The sequence below is a fragment of the Ascidia mentula genome, chromosome 1, assembly GCF_947561715.1.
Source record: "Ascidia mentula chromosome 1, kaAscMent1.1, whole genome shotgun sequence".
In the NCBI taxonomy this organism is placed as follows: domain Eukaryota; kingdom Metazoa; phylum Chordata; class Ascidiacea; order Phlebobranchia; family Ascidiidae; genus Ascidia; species Ascidia mentula.
Genome location: NC_138566.1, coordinates 18,073,199 through 18,087,247, shown reverse-complemented (window position 1 = coordinate 18,087,247; position 14,049 = coordinate 18,073,199). Strand labels below are relative to the sequence as shown.

The following is a 14,049-nucleotide window of genomic DNA, read 5'->3' as shown; positions in this document are numbered from 1 at the left end:
GTCGCCAATCACTTAAAAGTGTATACCGCCATAAGAACAAGATAGCAGAATACATCCGTCTTTCGAAAAAACATTGTTTATGAGGAGTTTGCAACCGACCTCATAGAAAAACAATTTCAACACTTGTGCTTAGTATACGCGGTGGTTAGCGATGTTACTGAGCTGCACATTTCCAATAAATATGTTTCATTGAAGAGCTATGTGACGTTATTTTTTGTTGCACATCTGGCAAAAGTTTAGTTTCGTGGGTGATTAATGTGCACCGAAGTGTTTTTATTGTTGGCATAAGGGTTTACTGATAAAGGATTATGTGTTTTAGAATTGACGTTTTTCAAAATTGCTGTTTCGTAAACAAATTTTGATTTCAATCAGAATGCATATTCCAATGCATAATCCGAACAAATCCGTCGGGAATTACATGAAGAAGAAGCGAAATTTCGAGGGATAACATGCATTTTCCCCGGTCCGTTATATCCTATCAGGTCTTTTTGAACATAATCCTGCCAAATCCTTGTGAAGTAAAAAACGAAATATGATCAATGGTGACGGGCCGACGGGTCGACGGGCAAGGAGTAAAGTGCTGGCCTTTGCATCTCAGACAACCAACAACCGTTTAATCACCCATGAGTTCTTCGTTTTAAAACCCTTGCGGTGTAACGATGCATCAAGGGCGCGTCAATCACCAGCTATGGTCCTCTATTAATCGGCTTAAGCTCCGTTACGGCGGCGCTTAAAGTTAATGGCTCTTTAAGATAGCAATACACATAGCCTTTAGCTCTGCGCTAAAGTTTTTATCGGTCGCTGTAAGTACAGAGCGCTCGCAAAAAAATATGCATTGCTTAAAGCTTTTAGAAGGATATTTTGACCCTTTGGGCAAATTCACATATTTACCGCGTCACGTCGTTGGCGTATTTTTGCACTGTTCCGGTAAACAGAAGTAATAACCGCTTAACAGTATTGAGAATTTAAATATTCACATGTACATAATATGTTCAACACTTGACGTTATAATGCGATGCTATTTCATTAGCAAGAACGGTGTATTCCGATTAAGATAAAAAAGCATGTCATATAATTTGATGTACTTACTTTGATCTGCCGAGACAACGGCTTGACGTCACTTTAAGGATCCAAAGCCCCGGGCAACGAATAGGCTGTAAAGTAAGATAGACAATTCTTTATCGTCGTTCACCTTAATTGTGCAAACTTGTAGGTTTATAGCTACCTGACATTTAAAGGATATTAACGTCAACGACAGCTTTGAATTGTAAACAAAACAAAGCAACTTATTGTTTGTAATGTGTTTAAAATAAGTAATAACGAGATAAGGACCACTGCAAGGTGTTAAATAGTATACAAAGGCATAAAAATGTGGTCCTACATGATACTTTTGCACAATTTGTTATGGATACATTTCGTATTTGTCGAAAGTCATCGATATTAGTTTCTGAAGAAAGTGCATAAAACCGCTGTGAAAGCCGCAAGATCTCGTTCAGCGGGGATACAGACAATCTGCCTCAAGGCAATGCGGTAAAATTGCGTCACAACACTTTGCGAATTCACAAATTCGTCTCAATTAAATTGCTTGTCAGGTGTACGTGCTCGAACACACCTGTGCTTTCCAAGAAAAAAATTTTACGAGACAAAAATATCTTTTCAACATGTACAATTTTCGTTCGAGGATTAATGCGTTAGTTTATAAACTAATGCTTTTGGTTCCCTTAACATAGCCAATAAACGTGGCAATGAGTACACTAATAAGGCATTCAATATAAGGCAAAAACACTCACAATTATCCTTAAAAAATATGGGAAGATGAGTCAATATTTATTTTGAAAGTAGTTTGTCGTTATTCTGAGTATAAAGAGACTGGCCCATATTGTTATTAACATTGTCCTGTTTAAAAGAAAACGTTTCGACAAAATCTTATGCCATCATCAGTTTGAATGACGCGGTTGGTGTAGCTGCATCATTATAAGGTGCTGACCTGACCGACCGACGAGTTTGTCGTTACATTTAACAATTCTGGTAGTCGTTCAATAGTATACTCTCGTACAACATGAACTAAATGCAAAAATAACAACAGCGTGTCTTACCTTTGCCTGCAGTATCCCAACACTTTAACCCAGAAAAATCACCGATAATTTCCCACAGCAACAGAAGCCTAAACTAAAAGTTAAGAGTCGTGCTGAATTGTCACAGCTGACCCTGCACTATAATAGCCGCAAACTGCAATTCAAAAGTGATCCTTATCCGTTACGGAGTGTTCCATTCCGCGGTTCACGGGATCGCGCTCTATTATTAAATCCCCGAAACTGGTGCTGGTTAGGTTTGCATGCGTTGGATGGTGTCGTGTATCATTGCCCAAAGGTCGAACCAAACCCGAGACGACCTTATCTGCATCTGCATTACCCGGCGATAATTGTAGGGCTTACATGAGCGCTGTCTACGTTAGTTTCCTTCGCCATGACCCTTCATTGTATAGTAAAGCCAAACGTAATTGATCTACTTCATACACTCGTTTCCAAACTTTCTCTCATAAAAGGCGATTGTAATAGGCCTATCACTAGCTGTTGGAAAAGTCTACCTCCTCTCCAGACTATTATTGACTAGTAGTAAATGTGGTACAAGTTAAAATTACAATGATGGCAGTACAAACCCATTACAGCAGTATTGCCATTGGAGCACGCAACAACTCTACCGGGCCCTTCGCAGTACTAACCGTCTTTTAACTCCCACAACCCAAGGCTTGCAACTTCTAACATTAGTTTTGAATATGTCCCTGCCCTCTCTTGCACAAACAACCAACGACGGGCATTTCTAATGCCTCGTTTGGTGGAGCTTCCAAGGAGACGCCGTGGCACACTTACTTACACAAACCGCGCCTCTAATCGAAGCGGAGTTCCACCAAGCAACAAACAAAAGAAACTGGTTTCGACGCCTCACAATAAGTATAAGGGACATGACATGTTTATACTGCGCCAGAAAACATGGCACTCCCAAAAACAAGAACATTTGATTTGTTTTGACGCCCTTACAAAACTGACCTCTTCAAATAAAAACATCTGTTTGTTTGTCGTTGTAAGTTGATCCAATAAGTTAAGCAGCAAATTTGAAAGGCAAAAGAGTTTTTGTTAGCGGAAGTTGATTTGATTTAAACTTTTTCAAGCATTTTTTACACTGAAATACGCAATCTAAACAAATCGATTGGGAAAGTTTTCGTGTTTCACAGGGCCTATGTTACAAAGAAAGAACTCAAGTTTTCTCGAATGGCGTTGTCCTATGGTTACTAAAAATCAAAGACGCCTTTTATACCAACTTAATAGATTCGTGATATTTTTCACAGGTTTCCGAATTCAAGCTGAAAGTTGTTGATTTATATATAAAAGTTATATTTTCCATTGCAATCAAGTTTACTATTTATTTACAGCAAAGCCAATACTTTTGTTGGCTATACTTTTATCGCAAATTGTTTCATACATAGGGCTTTCTTCCCTGAAATATTCGTATTTAACAAACTTCTAGTTTTGTGGGCTGTTCGAATTCATAGAAAGCATAGCAATATATGCGGAGGTGCAGTTTTATCACTGAAGTTGTGCGTGGAACATTACTGCCCTCGTGTGGAAAAATGAAGAAAAGTTTGAAGGGTAAGTCCCTTCATGTTACCTGTAGTAGAAAATAAAAAAAAAATGGTAAGGCTAGATTATAACAAGGAACAAAGAGTTGGCTTTAAAATAATCATTTTCAATGTAGGTTGGTTAAAATTATTTCCTTCATTTGCTGTGATTTCACTTTCTGTCAGTTCTAGAAACCAACAACGCATTACATAATCAACGTGGAAAAAACACTTGCAAACCAACCCAAAAATGGAAAACGATCTTCCCATATGCAATGCAAGTGAATGCATATACACCCGCTGCTTTTGTGAAGAAAATGTATGGAAATTTTGCGAATCTATGTCTCAAAAATCTCCAGACATAGTGAACCATATGGATGTTGTTTTTATTTCCAACTCTTCGAGGACAGTTCCTCTGTGGCAGCAACTTTCCCGAAAAGCAGACAATGACCCTGTAGTTTGGGATTATCACGTCATTGCAATGTTTTGCAATAGTAACCACTGTTATGATGTCTACGACCTAGACTCCTTCGTGCCATTTCCTTGTACTTTTGATAGGTACATTACTGAAACCTTCAAACCAAGCTTGGTACTCAAGCCTCAGTTTCAGCATAAACTGAAAGTCATCAAAGCAAAAGACTACCTTCAAAACTTTGCATCAGACCGATCACATATGAAGAACATAGATGGTACATGGCAAGCAAGACCACCCCACTATCCATGCATATCCACTATGGGAAGTGATATGAACCTGGATGACTACATTAATATGGATTCTGGTATTGGTGTTGTTTACACATTACAATCCTTCATTAGGCAATATCAACATCCTGCTCCATGAAATGTGAATCACCTTTTTTAGTGTGCTTATACCTGTATTAATTTAGCAATGGCAAGTTTAATTAGGATATTTTTGTACCACACTGTTAGTACATGTAGGTGTTGATTGTACAATAGTCATGATTTGTGTTTTTATTACATCATTGGCGTTTTTTATATTTGCTTTAATCGAGTCTTATTTGTTACTGTGCTTCCATACTTCACAAACTTATGTTAATTTTGCTTTGAGTTTGCTTGAATAACTTGCACAAACAAACCTGAAGAAAGTTTTGTATGGTATGTATTGTTGTTATTTATTTTTGTATTTTACCACAGTATGTTTGAGGTTGACTTAAAGTAACAGCTTTGAACAAATCAACATGCCTGGGCGTTTGAAGGTGCGCATTGTGGCTGGCAGACATCTTCCTGTAATGGACAGAGCATCTGAACTGACAGATGCCTTTGTTGAGGTATTATTCTGATTTTAAATGTTCCAATATCGCTATGCATCATTTTATCAGGTTTGCAACTGCTTATTTGTTAAACAAACTCATATAGTGTTGTTTTTGTTATTTGGAAATTTTCCATTTCAATTCCATTGTACATGTTCAGGTAAAATTTGGAGCTACTACATACAAAACAGAGGTTTACTCTAAGTCTCTGAATCCCCTTTGGAATTCGCCCTGGTTTAAATTTGAGGTATAATATATCAAAATACAGTTTTGCAATTGTATACATGTTTTTTCCTGTTGTACTGTTTTTGTTTTTTATCTTCTAAATTCCATGCCAACATTTTAGTTTGTCTTCTTTCCACCTTGTTACACTTCAGGTTGATGACGAACATCTACAAGATGAACTTCTCCAAGTTCGAGTTCTTGATCATGACACTTACAGTTCTCACGATGCCATTGGGAAAGTCAACATAGACATTGACCCACTATTGGACCCAGAGTCAAGAAACGACCTTTATGGCTGGTTTCCTATATATGACACCATGCATGGTAACATCATTGTAGCTGGTGTAACTTTGGCATATTGTTTTTATGTTTCTGATGTATCAAATTTTTTCAAGGGATTCGTGGAGAAATATTGCTAAAGGTTAAACTGGAGCTTTTTGCCGACAGCAACCAGTTTCGTCAGTCGTCTTGTGGATTCAAGTTTATCTGTGGTAATTACTTGTTTCGTTGTATATAAATTTTGTTGATTACCATCCAAAACTTGCTTTTAATTTGCCACTAAAAAGCAAATTTGATATATTACAATGATACATCATAACAGTGCTCTAACAAATACTGTATGCTGTTTATAAGACTACCAGTGTTCAGTTGCTGACAAAATGATGAAGTATTAATAGTAAGTTGCATTCTGTACTGCTCAGCTACAAAGGTACCAGAGTGTTACAAGGTTACTGCGATTCACGGATTTGTTCATGAGCTGTTGGTCAGGGAAGATCCAGAGTACAAATGGATCGACAAATTAAGAACACCTCGAGCATCAAACGAAGCTAGGCAGAGATTGTTTTCTAAGATGTCTGGCGAACTCCAGAGGCATATTGGCACAAAGGTACGAATTTCCATATTTGGAATCCGGGGCTGTCAAGTACGCTCTGATCTATTTGGTAATTCTTATGCAGGTAACTTCAATGTTGGCTATTCACTGTTATTGAAAGAGTTTTTTTTAGGTTGAAAGCATTGGTGGCAATGCAGTGGTTGGTTTCCATCATTCTTTTGACATCGAGGGCGATTCGGGCATCGTAGTGCGTGGAATAGGAACTGCTGTCACCATAGAAAGTGTTGCAAACGCGTCGAAGCGACACAGCAAAGTGTAGGTTGCAGAATTGATTAAAATATATTCCTGATGATGATCCACGTGCTCCCATAGGTCCCCAAAGTTTTTCGAAGCACAAGAATCGGCATTACATGAGCCGAACGAAGACCTTAGTTTTCTTGGGGACTCTAGCTTGGTAAAAACAAAGTTGAACCATTTGCTGTATTTTCTGATAACCTGTATGAATTGTAACGTTATATATGATGAGCCTAAATGAATTAATATTTTATTATTTGAGAGAATTTTTTGCGTTTCCACAGCTCCACCATTCTCTACACGAGGAAACTTTTCATGATATGAAAGGACTTTTATTCCACAAAACAAGCACCCAGGGGATTTCGGCCGGTGTACTTAAGGTATACACTCGTAAGATTTTGCGCACGTGTTTCGATATGTTACCATATACCCACATTTCGTCCAATTTTTACAGTGATACGTGTTTGAAAATACCAACTAAAATTAGTTTTTCGTTCAAAACCGCGGCTTGAAGAAAATGTTTTTATGTCAATGTTTCATACAGTCACATGATCGGCATAATTAAGTGATTACTTTAAGATTGTTTTTCACGTCCTAACCAGCGATTTGTGTCCAAGCGATTTGTGTGTTTTTAGGATTTCCCTTTTTACACCCTGCATTCATACCCCCATGGCTTCGTGACGAGGATCTCAACCATGGTGACGTCACACTCTGTTAAACTGCTGGAGAAAGTCTACAACACTGGTGTGAAGTAATTCTGTAAACAATAATTTAACCTTGTAGCTATGACATCGCGGAGTCGCATATTAATATTAAGATTTTTACAATTATTAAAAATGAAGGTGACCAAATGCATTGAAAATATTTGACACAGTAAGTGACTTTTATTATAAACGTTTTAGACGTCTTTTTATAATTTGTTCGCTGGTGACATTGCCCATTTATACACCGTCAAAGTATAAGTTTCATATCATGATTTTGTAATTGGGCGAGATAGAAGTTTAGAAAACACGCCAGATCGAAATTTGAGCACTCGTCGAAACAAAATTTTCTCGGAGTTTGAATTGGTAAAATACTGACGATTTTTGAAGCCGAATCGGAGACACGTGATGGTTGGTGGAGCGAATTACGTCAAGAGATCAAAAGCAACTGCCACGTGCTCGGGTGCAACAGCGTGATCGGATACAAGGAGAAAACAACGATCTGGTGAGTGATTTTTACGCTTGTTAGCGAGTGGTTAAGTAGCCCGCTGAGTGATTTTATTCCTCCCGCAGCTTGCTGCATGCTCAGAGTTCACCTTTATTTTGTAAACGAGTGCTGACTAAATCTGGCAGTGTTAATCATAAAGACGACATTGAAATAGGTTGCCTAATATGTATGTATATATGTTACAATATATAATGAACATTCGTTCCAATGCTTACCTGAATCGAGTATTCTCAGACAACAAGTCGCTGAAATATTCTTCACTGCTTTGTTTACATACATTTTCTCCGAATATATTTCATAGCTTATTGTTGTGTCTTATGCAGCGACGAGGTGGTTGTTCTCAGTGCCCAGGGAAGCGCTGCCGTGGTTGACACCTCCCTACTCAGCCAATCAGTCCAGTTAAACGGTATACATTAAAATTCCATCAAATTTAATCCGTAAAAGAATTATCGTTTTTTTGCAGCCGACAGTCGACGCAGCTCCCGCGATGCTTTGGTGCCACCTTACGGAAGTGGAACTTTAAAGACGGAAAACAAGTAAGTTTGGGCAAAGAATGCCGTTTGTATAAAACTATAATTTATCCACGCCAATCGACACCGTGGCGAACATGCAGTTTAAATAGCTTAAGAAGATGCTCGGGCAGATATCGGTCAGTTTGTCGAAACGTTCCACTGGCTGTCGTTATGCAGCACTTATGACAATATTATCAACGTTTTTCAGAAAACCAAGTCTCTTCCTATGCTCATATTTATCAAACCGTTTAACCATGCATATGCCACGCACTCACAAAATGAAGTCACGTGACACCTATTGCGCAACATTTTTCGGCAGAAAAGAAACCGACGCCGACTTGTTCCGAGTTCGGTTTCGAATCGGGGATCAATCTTACCCGATGAACTTTCAACCTTCACCTCTTAATCCAGACCTTTACGTCCCCGATATTCTGTTCGCAGCTGTCGAGGTACCTGACGGCGTTCGAACGGTTGGGAAAGCGGCGTTTATACAGGCCAGGTACGCAAACGATTTATATAGTGATGGTTTCAAATGGGTGCTGGATGGCTTTGTTATGAATTTTGGCTTTTTTGACTCAAAAAGAGACATTTTAATAAAGGTGCTTTGTATGTTATACTTGTATATAAAATTGATCGCGGTTCAAACAAAATATGTACAGTTTTTATGTGTAGCTGATTGTATATAATGTATAGCTTTTGAGTATAAGATGTATTATAATGGTTCCGAGACTTATACATATACAATCTGAAGTCTCACCTTCAAACAGCTTTATTACACGATTCATCATATGACAAACTTCCAAAACGTGCCAGGCCTTGGCCGTAAATTTATTGATCACTAAATAAACCCCGCGAAAACTTCAGATATTGCCGAAGCAAGAAGAAGGGCCAGGGTGACTCGAACGCCGTGAACGTCAGTGAAATTCTCCCCTTCATTGAGTACGAACTTCACAAACAGCTATGCAAAAAACTCAAGGTAATACCTATGTTTTTCATCACCCAGCACTCATTTGCATCAGCCTGTCCCATATTCGTAATTTTCACTCAGCTTCGATGCATGAACGCGGTGTTCGGCTTTGAGAGCAACATCACTCTGGGTGAAAACCTCGTGGTTGGCATAGCGACCGGCACGGCTGTATTGTTGGAAGCACTCCCTGCTCCGAGCACGCTAAGTGGTAAAGGGTGTTGAGAAGTCGAATTTCAATTCTTATCTGGTATATATGTATGTATTGTAAATTGGATACAATGCTTGGCAAACTCTAACACAACGTCTTATTTATTTTCAAGGTACTTAGCAAATTTAATACAATTGCGCATATTTTATGTAGCAATAAATACATGCTGCAAATATGAAACGCATATCTTTCCTTGAATTTTATCTATGTTGTGTTAAAGGCAGTTTGGCAAGAAAAATAAGTGAATTTGGTGCACAGAAACATGTCTAGTTCACCCAAAGTAACAATATACGTGACTGTACAGAAAGCGTAAACAAGGCTACAACCAGTTCAACGCATTCAAATATCGAACAATTGTGTGCTGAGTTCGCAAGTAAATGCAAGGAGACGTACGAGATAATCTTGAAGGTGAGTTGAAATGCTGTGACTTGTTTTATATTTTCACAAAAATGTTTTAGTAAAATGTACGTTTATGAGGTTCATCGATGCAATGTAAGCCGTAATGTTACAAAATTATTGCCAATGTATTGATAAGCTGTAACCAAAATCCCGCGTTTTTCACGCTTATTTCAATCCTCTGTTTACATTTTATCCTTACAGCCCATTGGTATTAATGAAACGAATGGTCAGAAAAAGTCCCCGACATCTTCTATTGGAAGTCTTGATCTGTCACTAGATGGAAAAGAATCTCTCGCCATTGCGGTAAATTACAACGAATGTTTGTTTGTTTCTGCAATTCTGTTTGCTCTTTATGTATGTTCGGCGTTAATTACAAAACTTTGTTATTATTTAACTACTCTTTGGAATACCATACCTGCATAGAATTGAAATTTATTACAGCTACAGAGCTGGGCTCGGCAACCCCTGCCACGGGTGCCAAGCTTTTGGTGAATATTTATGGTACACCAAGTTAATTTCGTTTTGTCATAGCTTATAAGTTAGTGGACACTATTACCTTGTGACACGCCACAGATTTTAAATAAAATTGGCATACTACGATAAAAGGACGCCGACCACCGCTATGTATTTCTATTCGATTTTATTTGCACAAAAAGAACTGGAACGCGTATGAACAATAAATTTGTGAAATAAAATGGCATGGGCTCCGATAAAACCGTAAGGGTTATCGAGTCAGGCGCCTATATGTTTAGGTGGTTCTCTCATGTACTTTTCGATTTGTGTCGGTCAAAAAATATTCAACACCAGCAGTAAAACCACAAGTTCCAAAGCACCAGCGAGACTTAATCAGGGTTTAACATCGCACAGTTCAACTGTAAATTGCAGCGATAGCAGCACAATATCATGTTATATTTGCAGGTGGAGGATGCTGATGACGAGTCGGAACTTCTTTCCTACCTCAGCGACAATCTTCCACCTCCGGGATGTTTTCTGAGCACCTTAGATATGTGTCCGGGAATAGAGAAATGCCACCACCTTCTTCAGGTTGGGGTTGAGATGATGTTTATGTGCGTTTAGGGATTGTTTTATTACATCTTTATGTTACTGCCTTAGCTTTAAGGGAAAAAATCTCTAACACATCAATCAAACAACGCAGAATCAATTCACATTTGTGCATGCCCGGGGTGGGAACGCCCAACTGTCAAGGCATTTACATGGTGATCCCTTATTGGCACACAAAAGTGTACATTGATTCAAAGTGTGCAAGGGACGTGAGTTTAAACAAAAAAAGCACGCACCACCGGGAGGGTGCTTTTTCGTTCTCGCCTCGACTTTAAATAACTTGAGTTAATTACACGGAATAGAAAACTGATATACTAATCATTGTAACTAACTGACTTGAGTTGCGAATAAACGCTTGTCCGCTTTTCTATAGGTGTCGCAACCCAAGTCAGTACAGCACTGGTGATAAAAACAGCAGTATTCGAAATATTTGCTTATAATTATAATCATTTTAGCTTAGGGTTTTTTATTCCGTGTAAAATGTGAATGTTTTTAAATTGTCGGATTGCAGAGTTTCTCGCTGGTGAGGAGAGTTCGCTACAGTGACGACGCCGATGACGTGGAGCTCAACGCGGGTTTGCGGACGTCGTGCGAGCAAGCACTTGCGGGAGTGTGGTTCCGTCTTCGTATGAAAGCGGACGTCTGTCACGTTTGTTCACTCAAATTCCACATAGTGTTGCCCGACGATGACGAATTGCAAGTGAGATTTGTTTAAAAGTTAACAGGGATACTTTGCGGTGTTGTTTACCTATGACTGTGTGAGTAAGGAGGGTGGTTTGAACTTCTTGTAAAGAATTGCTGTTCATGCTTGCTACTATTTTTAACGCTCAATAGCAAATCCAAAGCTAACTAACACATTTTCAGGCGTTTTGCAGTCAACATTGTGCTTACACAACAACTTCAAACTTTTAGCATAAACACTCAATATCGATATTATTAAACATATATTGATAATTCTCATCACCTATTACCGCTTCTGTGCGGAGGGTGTTTTAACTTTAAGCAGCTTGTAAAGAATCAATAATTATGTTTGTTGTTCATGCTTGCTAATATTTCTAACGCCGAACAGCAAATATTTCAAAATATTGACGAAACTAGCATTTTTGGCAACACTGTGCTTACGGCGACTCACTATCGCTCCACTTTTCAAGTACAATATCGGTGCTGCGATCAAAGATATGGGCAGATACGGAAATCCCCAATAACTAATCCGGTTTATCAGATATGGATGAGCGGGGCGGCGATTATGAGCGAACCCCACGAGCACAAGTTCGAGCCGATGAAGATTTCCCGCCAGTCATCCATCGAAACTTCTCAGGCGTCGTCTTCTCGGCACCGCATCAGCTCGGGACACGACTCCGAGAATCAGGTTTTCCACAACCGCAGTCTTCGATCCAACGATTTAAAACCCTTCGATTCTCCTCTGCTTCGAATGGCGCGCACAGCGTCTCGAAAATTCATGCGTTCCAGCTCCGTGGGCGGCCGTTTTCGTCGCGAATCGGGATCTGGGCGCGTTCGGCACAACAGCGAAGGCGCGGCGCCGTGGAACCTTCCAGAAGTCTTAAACGAAGAAGTCACTGCCCCTGCAGAGCCTGTACACATAGTTCCAATGGCCTGTGTTCCCGGCCAGTGCATCGTGAAACACGTTGGAATATTAAACATGTTTATAATCCGCGAAACAACATCTGTACGCGGGTCGGACGAAGAAGTTGCTATTGCCGAGCCACCTCACGGTACAGGCAGTTGCTGGTTTGTGACGCGCTCCCTAGCGGAGACCAACGCGTTGATACGGGCCCACGTGGTGGCGGTAGGCGGGAATGCACTCACCTCGTGTCGCTCGTCGTATCGCATGCTCTCTGAAAGCCTGACGAAGAACGAAGCGCAGACCCTTCTACACGTAACTGGTGACGTTGTTCTCGTTCGGGGATTATGACGACACAGAGCGGGTGTCGAGAAACTGCCAGGTTAATACAGACTGTTGAGGATTATTTCAACGCAATCTCACGCCTTTCGCAATCGCGGTATGTAATTAACTTGTCTCCGTATCGTTTGCCTTCAACTGAGCTCGCTGTGAAATTTCTGATTTTTACATTCCTCTACGTTCACTTTCTCCACTCCGTGGGCCACCGGGTGGTTTGCCGTGTAAGAAACCAACCAATATCTAATTAAGTGCAATTTACATTGTGGGTCGCACTGTTCTCAGGCGGCATCTTCTTTCATCGACATTTATGCCGGGTTTGTCGGGCAGTGAAAGTGAACTTGCACCCTTAAATTACAACACATTAGCACAATGGACGCCTACATTCCGGATTTTTCGTGGACAATTTCATTTGTTTTTTCCTCTGCTGTCAGTCTCGTTTTTTTACACCGAGGCAATTATTCGCATTAAATCCTCAGGAACAACAAAAAAATAACGTGCATTTATCAAAATTGAAATATGTGACAACTGTTTGTCAGTCTTTGTTGTTTACGATAACTTGTCCTACTTTTGATCCAGAAACCGATGTCACCACCACCATCATCTTCTGGTTGGCTTGCTGCCGATTTGTGTATTCATGTTGTTATCTGCAGTAATTTTATTTTTCTACAGATGTTTGTAAGCGAACCTGCGGTCGTTGTGCGTTTGAACCATTCAAAAGATTTGGTTTGTCTGCCATCTTTCAAAGTAAAATATCCTACAACATGACGCCGTTATAAATTATCTGCATGTGAAGAACGCAAACGAGCCACAACCCCTTGAACAAGTTAAACGCAGTTTTGGCAACCGATCAAATCGCTGCGCAACAAGCTCCGTATATTTCAGTGATCCGAACCGGTAACAAGACTTCTTTAAACCAATCCGCAAACGCAACACAGATAAGTTTTCAAAACATTTTGTCCCAGAATCGCTCAAGGCTTCCCAGCAGGCAGCTTCGACGCAACACGCCGCTCCCTAAAAAAGCGGTTTGTGAGACCGTTGCTAAACAAACGTAAAACCGGGCCCTAATCCCCTGCATCGCAGTGCGGCCCATCAGGGCGGTCAATCAGTCAAAGTCGTCCCGATGGCGGGTTCCAAAGCACGGACCATCGAGCTTGTGTAAACCGTGGTAAGTTTGGAACAAACGGATTTGGCCGCTTGAGTTACACAGTAGCCTCCGCGCTCAACTGCTAACGAGCGAGTACCAACCTATGGAAACCGATACCTCTAGATTCATCGGTCCGTTGCCTTGACCAAGGGGTTCGGGTTTAGATTTAATCGACTGCTTTGACGTAGGTTATATGTTTAGCTTTTGTGCATGAAGCGGACCATTCACTATACGGCAACCAAATCCTGCTGCTGTTGCACAGAAACAGGCTTCACTAGAGATGAAAGCTGGTGCGGCGCATTAGGGACCTTGCATGATCGTAGGCGCCAATGATTATAAAAAAATTGCAACTAAGGCATTTCCACCAGAGTTCTGGTCCCCCCTACAAC

The 14,049-nt window shown here is 40.2% G+C and overlaps 2 protein-coding genes across 2 annotated transcripts; both read left to right on the top strand.

Moving 5' to 3' along the window:
- The first annotated feature begins 3,759 nt into the window (after window positions 1-3,759).
- On the top strand, window positions 3,760-4,520 carry LOC145909716 (protein N-terminal glutamine amidohydrolase-like). The gene has a single exon (XM_082997074.1). The coding sequence runs from the start codon at window positions 3,867-3,869 to the stop codon at window positions 4,455-4,457; it is 591 nt and encodes a 196-aa protein (XP_082853200.1). The 5' UTR covers window positions 3,760-3,866; the 3' UTR covers window positions 4,458-4,520.
- Window positions 4,521-4,769: 249 nt separating this feature from the next.
- On the top strand, window positions 4,770-13,193 carry LOC145915965 (C2 domain-containing protein 5-like). The gene is made up of 20 exons (XM_083002765.1): window positions 4,770-4,905; window positions 5,048-5,134; window positions 5,265-5,436; window positions 5,508-5,603; window positions 5,814-5,998; window positions 6,117-6,259; window positions 6,317-6,398; window positions 6,523-6,618; window positions 6,874-6,982; window positions 7,330-7,444; window positions 7,771-7,853; window positions 7,911-7,983; window positions 8,279-8,458; window positions 8,824-8,935; window positions 9,008-9,134; window positions 9,439-9,542; window positions 9,735-9,836; window positions 10,452-10,577; window positions 11,107-11,295; window positions 11,818-13,193. The coding sequence occupies exons 1-20, from the start codon at window positions 4,816-4,818 to the stop codon at window positions 12,526-12,528; spliced, it is 2,982 nt and encodes a 993-aa protein (XP_082858891.1). The 5' UTR covers window positions 4,770-4,815; the 3' UTR covers window positions 12,529-13,193.
- Window positions 13,194-14,049: the final 856 nt, after the last annotated feature.